The sequence below is a fragment of the Vigna angularis genome, chromosome 4 (genome assembly GCF_016808095.1).
Source record: "Vigna angularis cultivar LongXiaoDou No.4 chromosome 4, ASM1680809v1, whole genome shotgun sequence".
Lineage (NCBI taxonomy): Eukaryota > Viridiplantae > Streptophyta > Magnoliopsida > Fabales > Fabaceae > Vigna > Vigna angularis.
In genome coordinates this window covers 38180547-38201208 of record NC_068973.1, presented here as the reverse complement: position 1 = coordinate 38201208, position 20662 = coordinate 38180547, and the positions used below count along the sequence as shown (strand labels likewise).

At 31.7% G+C, this 20662-nt stretch overlaps 3 protein-coding genes across 3 annotated transcripts; 1 reads left to right on the top strand and 2 right to left on the bottom strand.

The window, feature by feature from the left end:
* The first annotated feature begins 2676 nt into the window (after nucleotides 1–2676).
* Nucleotides 2677–4662, top strand: LOC108331337 (transcription factor MYBS3). Its single transcript, XM_017565991.2, has 2 exons — nucleotides 2677–2973; nucleotides 4259–4662. The coding sequence occupies exons 1-2, from the start codon at nucleotides 2694–2696 to the stop codon at nucleotides 4582–4584; spliced, it is 606 nt and encodes a 201-aa protein (XP_017421480.1). The 5' UTR covers nucleotides 2677–2693; the 3' UTR covers nucleotides 4585–4662.
* Nucleotides 4663–6529: 1867 nt separating this feature from the next.
* LOC108330902 (glycine dehydrogenase (decarboxylating), mitochondrial) lies at nucleotides 6530–12045 on the bottom strand. The gene is made up of 15 exons (XM_017565497.2): nucleotides 10570–12045; nucleotides 9752–9997; nucleotides 9595–9672; nucleotides 9399–9499; nucleotides 9120–9315; nucleotides 8899–9024; nucleotides 8565–8750; nucleotides 8326–8439; nucleotides 7998–8150; nucleotides 7696–7884; nucleotides 7555–7632; nucleotides 7344–7469; nucleotides 7164–7262; nucleotides 6961–7078; nucleotides 6530–6770 (listed from the first exon to the last, which is right to left on the bottom strand). The coding sequence occupies exons 1-15, from the start codon at nucleotides 11758–11760 to the stop codon at nucleotides 6679–6681; spliced, it is 3093 nt and encodes a 1030-aa protein (XP_017420986.2). The 5' UTR covers nucleotides 11761–12045; the 3' UTR covers nucleotides 6530–6678.
* A 1984-nt stretch (nucleotides 12046–14029) lies between these two features.
* On the bottom strand, nucleotides 14030–15262 carry LOC108331245 (putative GATA transcription factor 22). Its single transcript, XM_017565891.2, has 3 exons — nucleotides 14978–15262; nucleotides 14497–14820; nucleotides 14030–14400 (listed from the first exon to the last, which is right to left on the bottom strand). The coding sequence occupies exons 1-3, from the start codon at nucleotides 15143–15145 to the stop codon at nucleotides 14080–14082; spliced, it is 813 nt and encodes a 270-aa protein (XP_017421380.1). The 5' UTR covers nucleotides 15146–15262; the 3' UTR covers nucleotides 14030–14079.
* Between the last annotated feature and the right edge of the window lie 5400 nt (nucleotides 15263–20662).

Sequence of the window (20662 nt, the reverse complement as noted above, 5' to 3'; positions counted from 1 at the left end):
ATTGACGAGCGCTCGTTGAAATGGATTGACGAGCGATATTTGAACGCTCGTTGACATGGGTTTGACGAGCGCTCGTTGAAATGGAATGACGAGCGGTATTTGAACGCTCGATGACATGGGTTGACGAGCGCTCTTGTTGAAGTATGGTCGAACATCTTCGAGGTCGAACATCCGATAGCAAGGACGCTCGCACACAGTGATTGTCGAGCGTTCGAATTCTAAGGCGAGGCCGAACGCCGGCTGTTTGGAGTTTGGGGAATAGAAACTGGGTTGGATGACGTGGAGGTAGAACCGAACGACGCGTGGATGGCGCGAGTGTTGCGGAAGACGTGGAGAATGGGTCTGCGATTTGTTTGGGGATCTTTCGTGTGGGAATCTTCCGCGCAAACGGCGAGTCTGCTCATGTGACTGGAACTGAGCTCCTGGCAGAATCGCAGACTCGGTTGTGACCTTGTGACTGTACTGGCGTGGTGGCGGATGCCCCCCAAGGTTTTGGTGACAAATTCGTCAGATAAGCGAGATTCAGTACTTGAATATGGCAAACATCGACAGCACAATCGAAAAAGCGTGGAGAGAAAGAGAACGAAGAAACAGGCGTTGAAGGTGCTGGTGTGGGTTGTTCTTGTTGAGATACACTGTGGATAGGAGTTCCGTGGTCTCCACCACCGTCGTGGGATCAGCGTGATAGTGTTTGGGAGGTGATTTAGGAATTTAGGGTTTTTTGATTCACGGATTGTGCAATCATGGAGACGATGGAGGTGACCTAATGGTGCTCCTGTGACAGCAGCGGCTGGTGGCGCGGCGGAGGGTGATGGGTGGACCCGATTTGGGGGTGTGATTTCGCTGATGTCTACTGGCATTAATGGCTCACGGGGGAAGAAGGAGAGAAACCCGCTGGAGGCGTCATTCGATCTGGTAATGACAGTGGCGTCACGGCTCGCGGAGGAGAATCTTGGTGGCGATGCAGCGATTTGATGGAGTAGCTCTATCCGAGGAAGTGATTCATTGAGGCTGAGTGCTCTTCTTGCGGCTTCTTTGGGTTGGCACTCGGCCCCACGGTGGGTGCCAAAATGTTTCGGTGTAAATGTTGTCCGGTGTGTCTTTGTTGCTCCTGGCTGTCTGGGACGCTTGCTCCTCTCCAATTGTTGTTGTTCATACTTGCCAAAGGAGGGGAGGTACCTGCAAAGATACTCTGACGCTCAAGTCAGATGTGAGTTATGGAGCCTCAGCTCTCAAGAGAGTAATTATGATACTGCTCTGAAATATTATTTAGGGTCTCTAGACAAAAAGAAAACGTACCTGGACTCTGGTCCTGTCATTGTATTTATAAGCAAAATAAAAATAACCACCTTACCTAAAAATGTGGTTAATGGCTTGATAAATATCTTAACCGTTTAAGATATTTAAGATATTTTAATGAGTATCTTACTACGTAACAATTTCCAAACTAAATTTGTTTGTTGTTCATCATTAGTTGAGAATTTGGTTTTTGGAACTCAAATTCTCAATAATACTACTGATTTTTTTTAATTTAAAAAAAGTTAAAGAAAAGAGAGGTAAATAATTGTTTAAGTTGAAATTTCTCTTGTGAGAAATGAGATGTGGGTTGAAAATATCACGTCAATTATATATATATATATATAAAAGTGCTTGTAAGCCTCATTTTAAAAACTATTTTTATGGCTTGAGTTATTCTTCAAATCTATTTCTTAAGAATTAGGAACATAAAAAATAATAAAGTTTAATTAAAAAAGTTAAAGTAAAATTAATTAAATAGTTTATCAAAATGGGTTTATTTAAAAAATTCCCTCGTATATATTTTTTATTCATTAAGTCTCCTTTAAAAGAATTATTTGTTCAAGAAAGCTATGCAAGCCTTCCATAATTTGAAAAAAAAAATCATTCTTACAACATAATTAAAAGACACGTATTTGTTTTATATTTTATCTTTTAATTTTTAAGCTATTAAATCAAACACCATCTAATCAGTTAACTTTATAATGGTAAACTTTTAAAACCTTTTTGAAATTAATAAATTAAAAAATAACTTAAAGATTAAAATAGTAGATTTTGTAATATATATAAACAAAACATACAAGTAAACATAAAAAAGCTAAAAACTTGTGACTGACTAATCAAGCATAACCAATATGGACAGATAAAGAAAATAATGACTAGTAAAAATACGAAACATTAAAATAAAATAAGTTATTTATAAAACGGGAACGTACCTTTATTATATTTTAATGTACGGATAATACTATTCCCAGGTGATGGGTGATGTAGTGCAGGCATAGAAGGAAGAATAATTCTCTTGATGCCGCACTCCTAAGGTGCCACTTGACAAGATAATTGATTATGTATTAATTAAGAAAAAGCTTTTTATAAGGTCGTCCAATTATAGTTTAAAGAGAGTTCTTAGATTTCTTTCTGTTTTTGGTTTTAACTGCAAAACCTTGGGTTGGAAAAAGCTCCCAACAAAAAACTATGTTCTATCGCTATTTTTTACTCCAATATTCAACCTTTTTGCTCCCACTTTGCACGTTAACAATAGCGCCACCAAAGACCGCACAATTAATGCAAATAATCTATCATTTCTATGCCTTTTTCTTCGGATTTCTGACTCTATATATTCCTGTCTGTGTGGTTTTCTGGTCTCCATTAGGTAGCAGCATGTTTGATAAGTTTAAGAAATGGGAATAGCCAGAAAATGTTCATACTGTGGCAAATTAGGTCACAATTCAAGGACTTGTAAAAGTCCTCTCGGTCATGGAGACCTGAAGCTCTTTGGAGTGCAGCTTGACATTTCTTCTTCTTCATCTTCTACTATTTCTTTTTCTTCACCTTCGTATTCTGCCTTGACCAACCACTTCTTCTCTTCATCTCCTTCTTTTCGTGATGAAAATCAAAATTCAGATGCTTTCTTACTCACTGCCAATACCCTCCTATCGAGAATTCAAGACACAAAAAAAGGTTATTTTTCTTTCTTCATCTGTTATTAATTCCAGTTATTAAGGACTTTTTTTTTATTTCCATTTGTTTTCAGGAGAAAATCGTGTGTATACATACTTCTTTGAAATCATTGTTATCAATTTTTAATATGTTTATTTAAGATTTTATAAAATGATAATGTTATTATCAGAGAATGAAGTTAGCTTTGTGTGAAGTTGAAATTTGCACTCAATATTGTAATTTGATCACTCGTTTAGTAGAATATCACATGCTAATGCTATAAATAACTCTTTTAATGAATTTATGGTATGCTGTAATATTATATTAGAAGGTTAATTTTAAATATAAACCAACCTTTAATGAATAATAACTAAATATATAGTCTATTTTTTTTACTAAAAGTCCAAAAAGAGAAATATTAATATAAGGTAAAATGAGTTATGTGGTTGGAAAAACATAAAGAAAACAATTAATGAAACTTTAAAATAAAAGTAAATATTACTCTTAAAAAATGATTTTTTTACTTATTTCAGTATTTTTTTTCTTTGAATTTGAAATTATAGTTAAGTTCAAATTTAAAATAGTAGTTCTTCATATCTGTTTTTTTTTTTAAATTAAGTAAACTTTTTTAAAAGTAAAAAAGGAATTTGTACTTATTTCCATTTCAGGTTATGCTCAATAATTGTACTTATTTCCTTTTTGAAGTAGATATTAATCACTCAAATCATTTTAATAAAGTATACGTTATTTTATAGCTTTTTAAATAAATAATCACATTTTATGTTTATAATAAAATAACACTCACTTGCTTTATATTTTTAATAAAGTGACACATCGACACATTTTATTTAAAAATATCACATTAACTAAAATTTGAATAAAAATCGAAAATAAAACTTCAAAAATAAAAAAAATAAATTAAAAAAAGGAAAACTACATTTTTTTATGAATAAAATAAGAGGAGCAATATTGTTACGTTATAAAAAAAAGAAATGAATATATATTTAAAAATTACAGACAGTACACAAAGTATTTTATTAAAAACATAAAAGAAATAAGTTTTTATTTTAAAATTAAAAAGAGTTCGAGTATTATTAGTAAATAAATTTATTGAAGAAAGTAAATCACTTCTTTTTTAAAGTTAAACAAGTGGGCCTAACTAAAAGAGTGCGACTTGACATAAACAATTTCTGACATATCTAAAGTGAAACTATTGTATAATGTATATAGAATAAATATTGTTTTACATAGATAAATATATTGATGGTGGTTTGTAAGAAAATGTTGTTGTCTGTGGAAAGTTCAGGTGTGGCATGGACAGAGGAGGAACACAAGGTGTTTCTCTTAGGGCTACAGAAGCTGGGGAAGGGAAACTGGAGAGGCATATCGAAAAGTTTTGTCAAAACAAGAACACCTGTGCAAGTTGCAAGTCATGCACAGAAGTATTTTCTCCGACAATCTCACAATACCTTTCACAAAACAAAACACTCTCGTACCTTGTTCCATGTCCCTTCTTCTTCAACTTCCACTTCATCTTCATCTAATTGCACTGCTCAGATGCCACACCCAGATTTAGAACTCAAACTCGCAACTCCCATGCCATTGGAGCTATATCAGATGCATGAATTTTGATTTTCTGTCATATTAACTTCTCTATATATGCAATTTCTACTTTTTCTCACCTCAACGTATGTAGTATTTAATATGCAACTTAATAGAGGTTTTTTTAGGATTAAATATACTTTTTTGTGTTTCATTAAAAATAGGAATTAGTTTTTTTTTTTTTTAAAACTTTGATCTAATTCAATTTTTTAATTTTAAAATTAAGTGAATTTAATCATTTTAATTAAATTCTATTAAGTTTATTTAATATTTCAAACAGATTTAATGATAACATAAGTTATTTACTATCATTTCACTTAGTTAAAAAATAAGTTTAAAGTATTAAATAAATTTAATAAAATTTGATTAAAAAAACTAAATTTATGTTATTTTAAAGATAAAAAATTAAATTAATCTAAAGAATCACTAATTTCAATTTTTTTGAAGGACAGAAATATATTTAAACATCTTGGTCGAATTAAATTGTGTATTCACCTGACACTTAAAATAGTTTCTTATTATAACGCCACTTACTTTATATATTCTTGATGTCAAACGCATTTTCCTGAATACTCATAATAATAACAATCAAATAACATTAAGGATGAATCTTCCACTTATACTAGTATATAGCTGAAGATACAGCAGAAAAACTGCACACAAGAAATACTTCAGTTACAATGGAAATAATAGACAAGTAGAATAATATGAATTTTACTGTAGCACTTTTTTATACATTAATTATCTTAATAAAATTCATATTAATTATTTTAATACGTAAATAATATTGATAGAAGTTATGGTGGTGATATGATAATAAGAATTAATTTTACATGAAGTTTTACATATATAGTCTAAAAATTACTATAAAATGATTTTAGAGTTACATAACAATTAATTTTAGAGATGTTAAAATATGTAAAGGTTAATTCATTATGAATTCAAGTTAAGTTGAGTTGAAAAAATTAAGTTTTATTTTTCAAATGAAGTCACTTAAACTCATAGATTGAAAGAAATTCAAGTCAAGTGGAAGATGAATTAATTAATAATCTACTAATTTTTATTGATTTTTTTAATCTTTTTTTTATATATATTTTTAATTTTAATTATTTTTTAATTCTAATTATTAGATTGGTAATTTGATATTTTAAAAATTAAAATGTTATTCAATAATATTTAAAAAGTTTGAATATTTAGTTTATTTGATTTTCAAATATATAAGTTAATTTTTAATTAATATCTTTATGTAAAACAAGTAGTCATTTTTATTATACTGTTGTAAAAACAACGAGTTTAAATAATTTATTTTGATTATACTTCAATAAATATATAAAATAAATTAAAAAGTAAAATGTTTTTAAATAAGTCAACTCTTTTAATCAACTAATTTATAATAGATCATGTCAAATTAAGAAATTTCAGACTCAAGAAAGACTAAGATGTGTTGAAATTATTTATTGTTAGTTGAATCCATAATAAGCCATTAAAACGCATGAACTCGTTTTTGATACCCATAATTAATCTGCTATTGTACAACATCTTGTAAGGTGGGTAAGAGAAAAAAAGATTGACATTTACTTCGAATTATAAAACGGAGATGTGTAATGTTACTTTTATGTCCTTGGCTCAACTTTGATTTCCTTTATTTTTTTTCCATTATTAAAGATATTTGACAGGTTTATCAGATGAACCTAAAGAGAGTAAGCAAAGAAGCTCCCAAAATAAAGACAGTAATGAAGGGTTTTTCGAAATTCCGTTTTAGAGTTCACCAGATTTTTTGTCTACTTTAAATTTTTATTTAAAATCCTTAATAAAGTTTTCTTCCACCAATTGAGTTATTCTTCCAAGTTTCACAATGAAAAAACAAAGGCATATCAGGACAAAAGACGATTATATATATATATTCGAAAATGAATTTAAATAACAATTATTTCATTCTAATCTTGAATGATTCAAAAACTTAAATGGACGCTTTTGAACAGATTTACTTAATGAAAGTTACATTATCATCATTATGATGCGATGAAGCAAAGGTGAAGCAGCAATAACTCTAATAGGAAGAGTTTATATACATTGTATGAATAAAAATAAGAATGAAAGAAGATTACGTAGAATGAAAGAAGATTACGTTGTTGTGGTACGTTCTTCAGCAACCTTTGATTCTGGGGGAAGGGTGCAAACCAAGTTCCGGTCACCGTACACATTATCAATACGTCCTGATACACCCAACAAAATTTAATCTTCGGTAGTCTATCTAATTTCAAACACAATGATAGAAACTGCAAATTCACTAAGATTAGAGAAAAAAACTGTACTTATATATGGTGAAAAATTGCTCACCAACTTTAGAAAATAGCCTCACAAGAAAGGTAAATTGGTAGGTTAATTATGGAAATGGTGTCATACCAGTGGAAGGCCAGAACTTGGAAAAACGAAGCCAGGAAGCTGGGAAGGCTGCATATTCTCGAGAGTAAGGTTTTGTCCATGCATCTGCCATGAGCAGTGATGGTGGGTGAGGTGCACCCTGCATAAAATATATTAGATAAATTGAAACTGTGAGTAAATATGAATGGAGAAGAATAAACAGGAGCCAAAATCCAAACTCATACCTTCAGCACATTGTTGTTGATGTCAGCCTTTCCATTCTCAATCTCAGCAATTTCTTGCCGAATGGAAATAAGAGCATCACAAAACCTGTCTAACTCAGCCTGCAACGAACGAAGTTTAGTTGTATTGAATAAAAAGTTACATCATAGGAAGTAGAAAAAGAGAGGCCATTAGTTTCCTACCTTGCTTTCACTTTCAGTGGGTTCAATCATAAGTGTGCCAGACACAGGAAATGACATTGTGGGTCCATGGAAGCCATAGTCTATAAGCCGCTTTGCAACATCCTCAGGTTCTATCCCAGTAGTGTTCTGCCATAAGCATAGTTTGCTATTAAGCAGATACCGAATAATTCAAATTGGTTGAAAAAAATTCACAGTAACGAATGGTACCTACCTTAAAGCCTCTTAAGTCAATGATGAATTCATGAGCAACAGTTCCATTCGTTCCACGGTAAAGAACAGGGTAATGAGTCTGTAAAAAGTACAAGTATAATTAAGTTGAAATGTGAACAGAAACGCATGCAAATGCACCAACCTCCAATCGTTTTGCCATATAGTTTGCCTTCAAAATTGCTGTTTTTGACGCTTCGGTAAGTCCTTTAGAACCCATCATGGCTATGTAAGAGTATGAGATAGGTAATATCAGAGCTGAGCCCCATGGTGCTGCAGAAATGGTACCAACTGGTTGTCTCTTGTCAGGGGCAGGAATGCCACCAGTGGGAACCTTTAAATATGTAACAAATCATTGATTACAAAGAAAAATTGCAACATAAAGTTAAAGATGATTTTTTCTGTGATATGTAATTTATACATGTCAGGGAGAAAGAAAATTATTACCACTGGATGTGAAGGTAAAAATGGTGCCAAGTGTTTCTTTACTCCAATAGGACCCATGCCAGGGCCACCTCCTCCATGAGGGATGCAAAATGTCTTGTGGAGATTCAGATGGCAAACATCTGCTCCAATCCAACCTGGGCTTGTAAGTCCCACCTGTAAACACGAACCAAATCACCATTTTGAAAATTACTCAAACTATTAAATTGCAGACCAAAATGACTATACAACAACAACATCAACAAAATGACTAGTTTGTATAGTGTAATCTTGCACGGTAATATGATTGAAGATATTTCCGTAGAATGCAAAGATGTGCATAAAGACAAACCTGTGCATTCATGTTAGCACCGTCCATATATACTTGTCCTCTGTTATCATGAATAATCTTGCATATCTCATCAATGCCTTCTTCGTAAACACCGTGAGTTGAAGGATATGTTACCTACGATTTATAAGAAAACCAACACAAATGAATGTTTAAATACAAAATTGACCAAGATGTTCCTCCAAGCTAAAAGTTAATCGAAACAGAGCAAGTAAAATTCAAATACATGAAGCAAGTTGTACCATAAGTGTAGATAAGTTGTTCTTGTGTGTTTCAGCAGCCTTCCTCAACTCTTCAATATTGATGTTTCCCTTGGAATCGGTTCCGATTGATACAATTTTCATTCCACACATAGCAGCACTGGCAGGATTCGTACCATGTGCAGACACTGGTATAATGCAAATATTGCGGTGGTGGTCTCCTCTTGCCTACAGTTTGTCCAATTTGTAAAATAAATACGCATCACAGAAATTTTAGAATATCAAAGTAAATAATGTAATGGAAGACACTGCATGCAGCAAAGTAAATCACAGTAGATTGCAAACATGTTCATAATGGTGAATGAAGCCAGCATACCAAATGATATGCACGAATAACCATCAATCCAGCGTATTCTCCAGCCGCACCCGCATTAGGTTGCAAGGAGAAGGAGTCAAACCCAGTGATTGCACACAACAAGCTACCCAAATTTTTGAACATTTCCTGGTACCAAATTTGCTTGTTTAGACACAGAAAAATTGATATCCCGTATTTTTATTAATTTAAATCACTTTTATTATATTTAACCTTGCATGTACCTGATAACCTTGAGCCTGTTCGATTGGTGCAAAAGGGTGAATGTTAGCAAAGTTAGGCCATGTCACAGGCATCATTTCAGTGGTTGCATTCAACTTCATTGTACAAGATCCCAATGGGATCATACTATGGCACAATGAAAGATCTTTCGCTTGTAGCCTGTGAATGTACCTGAGCATTTCATGCTCAGTGTGGTACCTATTTAAGGGCAAATGGAATATACATGTTAAAGCTTACACAATATAATGGCTTGAATTCAACTTATGCTCAAAGAGATATACATGTTAAAGATAGGGTGTGTTAGATAAGGACTCTTCCTAATTAGTCCTGAAGGAATTGCAATCTGAACTTCTGGTGCAAGGGAGGTAGCTGTGAAGGATACCTGCACATAAATTAATTAAAGTTTTAGACCTTCTTATGGTAATGAGTAATGATAAAATTGACAATTATGAACATTGCATACTTAAGAAAGCTTACATGTTTGCCGTTAGAAAAAACTTTGAAAAGGTTATCAACATCCTCCAAGGTTGTTGTTTCATCAAAGGCAACAGTGATCTGAAAAGCACCAAACTCAATAATCCAAAGACATGAAAACAAACGCAGTTGCTTTGATGCAATAAAAAGTAACACTCACTGTGTTCCCATCAACAACCCGCAAATTTATTTCATTTTTGTGAGCAACATCAGCAATTTCTTGAGCATCGGTGGTCTTAATTTTCACAGTGTCAAAGAAGGGATGGTCGTGAACTTCCACGGTACCAAGTTTCTTTAATCCCAGGGCAAAGACCCCAGCAAGGCCATGAACTCGTTGGGCAATGGTTTTAAGTCCTTCAGGTCCATGATACACAGCATACATAGCAGCCATGTTTGCAAGCAATGCCTGAATAGAAACAACAATCATCAAACAAAATCAGTTAACTAAGGCAAGACCGAAACAGGGCCCCAAAAATACATTAATGCAGCAATGACATTTGTCTATTTCTAGCAAGTTATTCAAATAAAAATGATTGAAATGGTAAGTGAAAATTTAGAAATTAAAAACCGTCAGCACAGATAATAAAATAAAACTATGAGATGTTATAAACGTTAACTCAGTTTCTCTGCATCTGGTTTCAACTCCATATATAACTTATTTTTTTCCTTTTGTATGGCACCACTTATCATATGGTTCATATATCTCAGTTTCTGCTTTTATCCTTTTCTTTTCTTCTCGCCACTTAAATTCATCCTAAAATATGGTAGAAGTTGAGTATCTCTTCTATCACCTCGTTTATCCTCTAGATCATTTTTATCATTTATCATACGTGTCACTCTCTCACTTACCTGTTCTTTTTCTTCCTATTTATCTCTTGCTGTCATCATAATACACTCCAGAACGGAGTCTAAGTTTATATTTCTCCAAACTGAAATCATTTGATTAAACCAAATGAGGGAGAAGAAGGAGGGTGTTACCTGAGCAGTGCAAATGTTGCTGGTGGCCTTGTCCCTGCGAATATGCTGCTCCCTAGTTTGCAAGGCCATTCTCAAAGCCGACTTTCCACAAGAATCAACACTGAGCCCAATAATCCTTCCAGGTACCAACCTTTTATACTCTTGTGATGTGGCCAGGAACCCAGCATGTGGACCCCCATAACCCATTGGAACACCAAACCTCTGAGTAGACCCAACAACAATGTCCACCCCAAGTTCCCCAGGAGGCTTCAACATAGTTAGAGCCAACAAATCAGTCGCCATAACAACCTTAACTCCATGTGCATGAGCCTCCTTAACAAACTCCCCATAGTCCAAAACCTCACCCTCAGTCCCCGGATACTGAACAAGAACTCCACAAACATCACCGGATCCGTAATCCACATCGTTAACATCTACAACAACAACCTTAATCCCGAAACCAGTTGCTCTGGTCATGCAAATATCAATAGTTTGAGGGTGACAGTTATTGGCTATGGCAAAGGTCTTCCTCTTCCCCCTGTGAATGTTGTTACACATCGACATTGCTTCAGCAGCCGCAGTTCCTTCATCGAGCAACGAAGAGTTGGACATTGGAAGAGCGGTGAGATCTGCGACCATGGTTTGGTAATTCATGAGGGACTCGAGACGACCCTGAGAGATCTCAGCCTGGTAGGGAGTGTACTGAGTGTACCACGCAGGGTTCTCCATGATGTTGCGCAAGATCACGGGTGGCACGTGCGTGTTGTAGTATCCCATCCCGATATAGGACTTGAAGCATTTGTTCTTTGATTCCAAGCTCCTCATGTGCACCATCATTTCGGACTCTGTCAGTCCCTCATCGAAGGTGTTGAAAGACATTTCTTTCCGACGGATGGATTTGGGAATGGTGGCGTCGATGAGGGAGTTGACATTGCCGAAGCCGCATGTCTGGGCCATTTTGGTTAGCTCATCTGATGTGGCAGAGTTGTGACGTCGAGGGAGCGTGTCGCTGGGCTTGAGTGCCTCCACTGAAATGGATCGAGATGTTACATTGCTTGCATGGTGTCTGTTGTTTCCGATCAAGTTTTCTTGTTTGGTTCTTGCAAAGGAATGAGAAACATACGACAGACACCGTGAATGGGAATGATCCTTCGTGGAAGAAATCAGCCTCTTTAGAATTGCCCTATTTGCTAGCCTCCTTGCACGTTCCATTTGAATGTGGGAAAGGGAAATAGGATTGGGGTGATCTTGTTTTGTCTATGATTCTAGGTGTGCGTTGGAGAGAGTCTTAATGCAACAGTGTGAGTGTGTTGGAAAAACACCACCCAGGTTTCATCACATTCAAAGGTTGAATTTTGAGTTGGAAGTGAAGATTAGAATGAGTGGTTTGGTCGGTGATAACACATGTCTCTCGTAGTGTTCATGCGGGTGTGAACAAGAGCATGACGATGAAAAACATCCCAATTGGATTGGGAGATCTTGATTCTTGATTCAGAGACAACGTTTACAATTTGTTGAATGATGCATTATGTGAAACCATTGCTTGTAAATGGACAATATAAATAACTTGGATCATCTGCATCGAGTTTCTCTCTCCAGCAACAGTGATGATGACCATCGGATTAATCTCACGGTGGAGAGGTAAAAGCTAAAGAAATTCTCACATTTTTACTTCGGTCACTCTTTGACTTTTATTTTTGTTCAAACACTCGTATCTTTTCTTAGTAAATATAATTAAAAGGTTCACAATATCGCTGAATAAAAAAATCATCTACTTAACTGATGATTTGTCCGTTCTTCAATTTAATCTCCAAATGTTGAAATAAAAAAAAAACTACAGCTTATTGAGAAATTTAAAAATATCGTAAAATATTGCTTGCAAATTCTAGTATTTTTTTAATATTTAGTATCTCTATTTATTTAATTAGTATAGTTACTCGTGTCATGCGATGCACAAGAATATTTGAAAATTATCAATATAAAATAAACACATTAAATTAAATATCAATTAATAATGTTCACAATTTAAAATTATATTACATACTTATATTGTAACTAATTAAGTCATATTGATTTAATGTTCCATTGCACTGTAAATTACACAGATAAATATGAATACTATATATGTATGATTTATATTTTTTTGAATTATAGGCATTATCCTAAAAATTATAATAATTACTTAAAAGATATAAACATTATTTTACCGTTAGTATTGACTTTATATGAGAAATAAAGGAATCTACTTTTTTTTTCGAATTATGGGAAAACGATTCGTTCTCAAATTCACTTATTGAGTAAAAAAAATCATTAATTATCAAGAGATAAAATTTGTTAGTATTAAAAATTAGTTAAAAATTTCAGTTTATTAATAGATTATCAATGACAAAAATTTAATTGAAAAATCGTCCATTAATAAATTTTACCGATGAATAATTTTTTTTAATTACTAAATATAGAAAATTCTATTAATAATTATTATCGATTCAAAATTATTGATAATCATTGACAAATTTTAGTTATTGATGAAATTTATTAATAATTATCACGGATTAGATATTAAGTTCACGTTTTTTTATAAAATTCACGCTTTATTTTTTTAAGATGATGTATTGAGTTCGTTTATTCTTACTTTTCTAAATATTTTAAGAATCTAGTTTCAAAATATTGAGTTCGATATACTATTATTTATCAATATCATTCAAGTGATTTCATAAACCTTTAAACATATTCATTATATTTAATCTATTAAGCAAAGTCATGCTTAATTTAAATATAAATAATTCATTTAACTGATTTGATAACAAATTTTTCTAAGCAAAATAATGTTTTTTACCCTTATTATTGCATTTAGTCAAATATTTCTAAGACACATTTTTACGAAACTCATTCAATATAATTGATTATTACTACAAATAATTTCTGAAAAAAAAAAACTAAATAATTGATTATTTAATTAAGAAAGTTAATTATCTTTTAGATAATTTATTATTTGTTCTTTCATGGCTTAAAATAAATCTAAAAAATAAAAGAAATAATATAATTAATTCTTTTGTTCCTCATGTTGTTGACCGATATTTTTCTCTAAAAAATTCACAAAAGTATACTCAAAGATAAGTCAGGTAACATTAATAGAGTGCACATAATGTATTATATGAATTATATGTATTGAATGAAACATGTTTTGATATTATAAATAATAATTAGGACTACACATGTCTGTAATTGGTAAAGCAGAAAGATAATATATAATGTGCTTGATTAGAGTTAAAAATATCAATTTTAGGGTGCTATATAGGTGATAATTTTATTAAAAAAATTCTGAGATAACTTATTTTATATATATATATATATATATATATATATATATATATATATATATATATATATATATATATATATATATATATATATATATATATATATATATATATATTCTTAATGAGTATGTGCAATCAGACATTAGTTAATATTAGTCAATATATAGGATATTAGAGGAAAATGAATACAAGGAAGAAATAGTTGTGCTTATTAGTAAAGAAAGCCTCTAGATAAATCCATAAGAAGCATCGCTGCCTGAGCTACTTCATCCATTGGAGACTCTTGCTTCAAAGCTGAATCATCCCTCAAACTTACAGAAAAATCTTTCAAATGAATCCTCACTTTCTGCTCCTCAGATAATGTTCCTCTATCAGTCTTGGACTTATTCTTGAACCCTGCAAAATGGTTTCTACGACACTTCTTTTCCTTCTGATGACGAACTCTAGACTTTGCATCCATGCAACTATTCGCAGCTTCTGCCATTGCCCTTCTTGCCTTCCTCTGCCGAATGCCACAGGCATTGCAAAGTGACTACACACCAAGATGTTGTTACTTTTTAATCTATTTCTTAATTAATTTGCACAAAACTTCAAAGCATCAGATGTAAAAGAAGTAAGGGAAAACTACCTTAGGACCATTAGGACCACTCCTCCAGAGTGGGGTACTGGTTGTGTTACAATCTGCACAAACCCTAATTATATCGAATGCTTTGTTTGTGGCTAAATTATTGCTAGGTGGGCTCATCATTTTTCTCGTCAACCTCACATTTGAAGACAACCATTTTTCATACTCGTAATTTCCTCTTCTGTTCTCTTGCTCCTCTATTTCCTCTTCTGCTAGGTGGCCACACGAGCTGCTATTTGGATCCGCCATAACCGACTTATTACGTTGAGTGGACGACGCAAATTGCTGATTATCTGATGATCCACCATGAAATACAAACTTCACATCCTAATGTGAAAGATCAAAGACTATTAATATTAGTTGCACAGTTCAGACTAAAATTGAAAGACAATGAATATTTCTGCACTGATATATGTTAGAATGGAAATTGTAGAGAGTTGAAGATGAGTGGTGATTGATAAAAATGAAAAGAATAAGATCGTGCCTCTTGATCAGCATGTCTGAAGTATCTGATATCTTTGGCCTGGCTTTGGTCTAATATGTGGAAGAAGGAGTAACATGAGAGAGTTGATTGGTGATTATCAGGAGAAATGAAGAGATGAGTTTGATCTTGTATAGTAGGAGCTGGTAGGTTCAGAGAAACAGAAGTCATGGAAGGAGGAAAGAGAGAGATAGAGAGGTGTTAGGGGAAAATGAACTGCATACAAGTAAAATATTCTAAAATCGGAACCACGAGGTGCTAGGGTTCTTATACAAGGAGGCAAGGGCTAAGGACACAACAGGTATCAGCCAAGCATTCACGTGAGCAATATATATATATATATATATAAATATAAATAGTTTTTTTTATGGGAAAAAAGTAGTTTATGTGAATACAGACAGAAAGACAAAAAGAAAAAGTGAAATAAATGTATAATGATAATAAATTTAAAAACAATTGTGAAGATGAGACAAGGAAAAATAAAGCTGTAGAATGCAAGTACTTGGAACCGACAAAAACCATATCTGCGATATTTTCAGTCCCCCCTCATAATTCAACCCCATTATATATATTTAAAAGAACTGTATATTTATTATATTTTATAATACTTTTTCTATATAGTAATTGTGCAGAATTTATGAATTTTCTTCACTTTGGAATAATGAAGAGTGAGACGAGGATTTTGCAGATCTGAAAAGATGGATAGAGATATGGATGAAAGGCAAAACTTCTTAGTGTTGCCAAAAAGAAAATCAAGTGCTGCCACTGCACCCAGTCTCGTGACAGAGATAGCCTCACAGTCCCCACACCTTTTTGCTATCAACCATGCCCGCCATTGTTTTTTTCTTTTCTTTTTCATCACTTCTATCCTTTCTGAAAATAAAGTTAAGGAACTATTTCACGATCCTGAGTAAATTTTTCTCTTAATAAATAATTCAAAAAACTGTTAAAAATCTTACATCATTTCAAAATAAAATCAAAATCCAACTAAATTTATAACATGTAAATTAAATATGTTAACAAGTCAACTTTTAAATTTATTTAGTTTTACAAAATTAGTTTATAAAGTGAAATTTATATTCACTTATTACTAAAAAAGTTTCTTAATTAATGATCAATTTTAGTGGTTAAAAATAAATAATAACTAATTTGGATATTAATTTACAAACTAAAAATTATTGGTAAGTAACATAGTTTTTATCATGAATAAAATATTATAATTGATAACTAAAATAGTTTTTAGTATAATTTTGTATATAAATTGATAATTAACATTAATTCCTAAAATTTTGGTTATCAAAAAAATTGATCTTTAACAAAAGTTGTCACGGTTAAGAATTTTCTTATAGTATATATACTACAAAATCACTGTCTCTATTCGATTTAAGATTTTTAACACGCTTCCTCGTCTTGAAATATATACGTGACTAAATATTAATTCAATAATTTGATAATGATTCGATAACGATTGAGATGATCACCTAACAAATAATAAATTTTTTATAATAGAAAACATAATAAGTTGTGCAACAAATTAAACTAGATAAATTCTAAATCATAACTATTTTATTATATGTAAAAATGAACTTTAAATTTAGTTCAATAATAATTTTGAAAATGTTAAATAGATTTAAACTCATTTTTCTAACAATGCATATTTTATTATTAAAATAACATATATGTATCCGTGCATAATAGGATATGAATGACATTGTGTCTTGAAGAGAAAAGAAGATGAGATAGTGTCACCGATGGAGGCTATTTGTCTGAATGTAGATGTGTGATAGTACAAATGGTAGAGTCAAAAATTTAGAGGGGCCATGGACCACGGTGGTATTCGGCTAAATGACACTACAATCGGTGGCCGATTTCATCTTTCCTCATCTGCTTTTCTGACGGAAATCGAGTCATTTGTCTTTAAGCTACAATCGCTCTAAGGGAAAGTAAACGCGGTAAGATTTTCTTATGGCAACCGGCGTTGTGTTAGAAAAATTCCTCCAAGCAAGTTTACAATTATTTATGTAGGATTTTAAAAAGTTGGGAGAGAATGAACTAAATAAAATAAAAATTGAAGCAAAAATTCAGGTTAATTAATGTGTTTTTAGAGATAATATTCTGTTAAAAGAATTTTAAAATGACTGTTTAAAGATAACATGTAATTAAATTAGTATCGACCGATTGGTTGAGAATGATTAAAATTTGTCTTCCTTTATATTTTGAAAGCATGAAAAATGAAAAATATCATGAAGAGATCCCCCAACAAAACATATATAAAATTGTATGTACTGAAGGACTATTGAAATCAAATTTTTACACACTTAATTTTGTGGGTCATATTGTCTATATTATTTTATGGTTAATATTGTGGTGAAAAATAGACTGCTTGTTCTTAAGATGTTCTATGCAGGGGTTTCTTTGTTTACAACTATTGCCTTCTTCCCTATAGTGGAAGAGTATTTTTAATGCTTTTTTCATCAATTAAAATTGGTGAATTAAGGCACCTAAGTGCAACCTCTTATATTTTACCAAAAGAAAATTGTTTAGACATCAAACTCCCGATATAAATATTTGATCTCGAAATTTATTCTCTAAAAGAGGTGATTGGTTAAGCATCAGACTCCTAATATAATAATTTAATAATGAAATTTATTCTTCTAAGAGACAATTGGTTGAGCATCAGACTCTTAATATAAAAATTTGGTTACAAAACTTATTCTCCCAATATAGGGGATTTGTTGAGCGTAGATTCGCAATATAAAAATTTGGTCAAGAAATTTATTCTCCCAAAAGGGAGATGAGCATTAGACTTCTAATTAAAACAGTGAAAACGGGTGACCCGATCCAATTCAGTCCGGTTTACTATGAGTTGATCACTTAGTGATCTAATCCAACCCGACTCATTTATTGGCAAGTCAGAAAAATTCGAATCTACTCCGACCTATCACGGGATTTGATAAGTAAATGGGTTGACTCACTCGTTCATTTAATTACAATTTTTTTAAATAAAAAAGTTATAAACTTTTTATAATTCAAATCTAAACAAATTTCACTCGGGATGTTTAATTATTTTGAAAATAAGGAACTTAAATAATTTTTTCAAGTAAAAACAAAATAATAAATATTTTTTTCTAAAATTAAAATTAAATTTTAATAAAATAAAATTTGGTGGGTGGATTGGTGAGCTAACCGGACTCACCACAGGTTCATCCCACATGAACTGGGTTTAAATGAGTTGGGTTGAAATCTGATCCGTATAAAAAATATATTTTTTTTTCAAACACAACCTGACTCAAACTCGTGATGGACCGGATTAACCCGTTGTGACCCATTTTGACAGCTTTACTTCTAATATAAAAATTTAGTTACAAAAAATATATTCTCCAAATAGGTGACTGGTTGAGCATCAGATTTGAAATGTAAAAATTTGGTCTAGAAATTTGTTCCTTAAAAAGTTATTAGTTGAGTATCAAACTCCCAATACAAAAATTTGGTTAAGAGATTTATTCTCTCCTAAGACAATTGGTTGAACATAAGACTCCCAACATAAAAATTTGATCGAGAAACTTATTCTCCCAAAAGACTATAATTGGATTTATTACAAAATTAACAAACGTACCAAATAGTACAAGTAATAAAGTGAATAAATTAAAATATCATCACTCGAAAAAACTGTGGTGAACCAACACATCTTTTTAATTAATCATAATAGCATTTGATAAACATATATACTAACTATAGGTCATTCTTATGGCCTTAACCTCCAAGTCTTCAATCCTTCTCATTGAGTGGCATCAAATTTATATTCACTCCCAAGTTTATCCATGCTTTCCCAAAGCCAAACTTCCAATGGCGCAGAGAACAGTGAAACAACCAAGATATTTGAACTTGGGTGAAAGCAACTTTCGGATAATAGCAATACAATTCTCTTAGACTTTTATAGTCCCTTCTTCTATATATATTTTTTTTCTGTAAGCAACTTCTTCATAAATCTAACATAGGAAGATATTTATAGAAAGGTCTTAAAGGAGATATTATTCTCAATCTTTTTTAATATATCAATAAATCGTGCAAATTGTTTCTTATTCTCTTTTCTTAAGATTTGAGAACAAGGAAGGGGCTTAATAACACCATTTTCTTCTCTTCTGTCTTTTTCTCCTTTTTTTATTATTTTCTTCCTCAATATTCTCAAAATCTTGTTCATTTTTCTCTTATTTTTTCTCACTGTTTTCACTTTTATCTCCGCTTTCCTTTCCTTTCTCATTTTTCTCTTTTTCTTTTCAATTATCTAACACCCTTTCCTTTTTTTTTTTCACTCTTATCTAACCAATTGATCCACTTAAATATTCAAATCACGAGTAGAGATTTTTGTGTTTTTAAAATATAACTATAAATTTAGACAACATATTTTCTCAACTATTCCAAACTAAAAAATAAATTTTACCAAACGTTCTTTCCGTTTTCTTTTTAATGTTTTACAATTTTCAAAAATTAAATTCAGGTTCAATTTTCACACACACCTCTTTGAAAATTGTAGTTTCAAATGTAATTTATCATGCTAAAATAGTATTCACATCATAGATAGTATTGGAGATATCCTTAATCTTAATAGAAATACAATATTGTTGTTTTTTCAATCTCGTCACTAATTATTTAAAGACATGGATTCATGTTGGTGACTAAAAAGAGTATAATCTTTGTATATCTTTATTCAGTAAAAAATAAAAGTAGGAAAGTATGTGTTGGAAGAAAGAGAAACTCAAACATTACTTTATAATATATAGAAAATGAACTATAGTCATTTTATATAAAAATTAAACGTTAGATTATATTTAATTTAAAATTATTATTTTAATTTTATAAAATTACTATTCAAAATTCACTTATACAAATTAGGATTTTAAAGATTGTAGAGTTGCCAATACATTAAAAAGAGTTATAAAACTTATGAGGGATTATCAGTTGTATGACATCTATATCCAAGATGATATTAATCTTAAAGCCATCAAATATTAAGTGACAAGGATTCTAGATGATATTCCCAGTTAAGTTTCTAAATGTTGTTTTTCTATCCTATCTCACATTATCTCATATACGGTTCTATCTCATAGTTAAATGTGACTGTCCATCAATGGACCATTTAAATACTGGTCCACGGTAGACAACGTCACCATAAATTATTATAGTCCATCTATATTACCAATTAAAAAAAAAAAAGCGGTGAAGGGGTTACCAATTTCTGAAAAAATAATATATACAAAGCGGTGAAACACGTGTTAGTCTCATGAACAAGAATCAAATAAATTTTCAAACACACTCAGAAATACGAAACTTGGTATTTTGGTGGGATTGTGATTTTTCATTAACTATTCTCACCTACACTCAGAGTGAATTCAGAGTGCACCACAATCAAGACACTCAAATATCCTAGGCAAAGTAACATATGTAATGGTTTAAAATTGTAAAAACTAAGTAATATATGTACTTTAAATTCAAAAGTAACATAATGTATAGCTGATTGCACGCACATGTTTGTACTATCATGTTGGTGTACTTAACTAGTGCTCATTAGTGTTCAAACCTTACACCCCAAAAGTTCAGCTGTTCAATATTTCATTCTAATTTTACAATTGACTTTTAATGCACATGCAAAATTTCATTTCATTTCAAAACTAGATTGTTTGAGTCTTG

What these genes read in the sequence shown, in the direction of transcription:
- LOC108331245 (XM_017565891.2), bottom strand. Translation starts at nt 15,145, where the DNA reads ATGACTTCTGTTTCTCTGAACCTACCAGCTCCTACTATACAAGATCAA. An exon ending in TCAGACATGCTGATCAAGAG is followed by an intron (nt 14,821 to 14,977) that starts GCACGATCTTAT and finishes CTTTCACATTAG; the next exon opens with GATGTGAAGTTTGTATTTCA. An exon ending in GTGGTCCTAATGGTCCTAAG is followed by an intron (nt 14,401 to 14,496) that starts GTAGTTTTCCCT and finishes CTTGGTGTGTAG; the next exon opens with TCACTTTGCAATGCCTGTGG.
- LOC108331337 (XM_017565991.2), top strand. Translation starts at nt 2,694, where the DNA reads ATGGGAATAGCCAGAAAATGTTCATACTGTGGCAAATTAGGTCACAAT. An exon ending in AATTCAAGACACAAAAAAAG is followed by an intron (nt 2,974 to 4,258) that starts GTTATTTTTCTT and finishes TGGAAAGTTCAG; the next exon opens with GTGTGGCATGGACAGAGGAG.
- LOC108330902 (XM_017565497.2), bottom strand. Translation starts at nt 11,760, where the DNA reads ATGGAACGTGCAAGGAGGCTAGCAAATAGGGCAATTCTAAAGAGGCTG. An exon ending in ACACACCCTATCTTTAACAT is followed by an intron (nt 9,316 to 9,398) that starts GTATATCTCTTT and finishes GCCCTTAAATAG; the next exon opens with GTACCACACTGAGCATGAAA. An exon ending in CCACTGAAAGTGAAAGCAAG is followed by an intron (nt 7,263 to 7,343) that starts GTAGGAAACTAA and finishes CGTTCGTTGCAG; the next exon opens with GCTGAGTTAGACAGGTTTTG.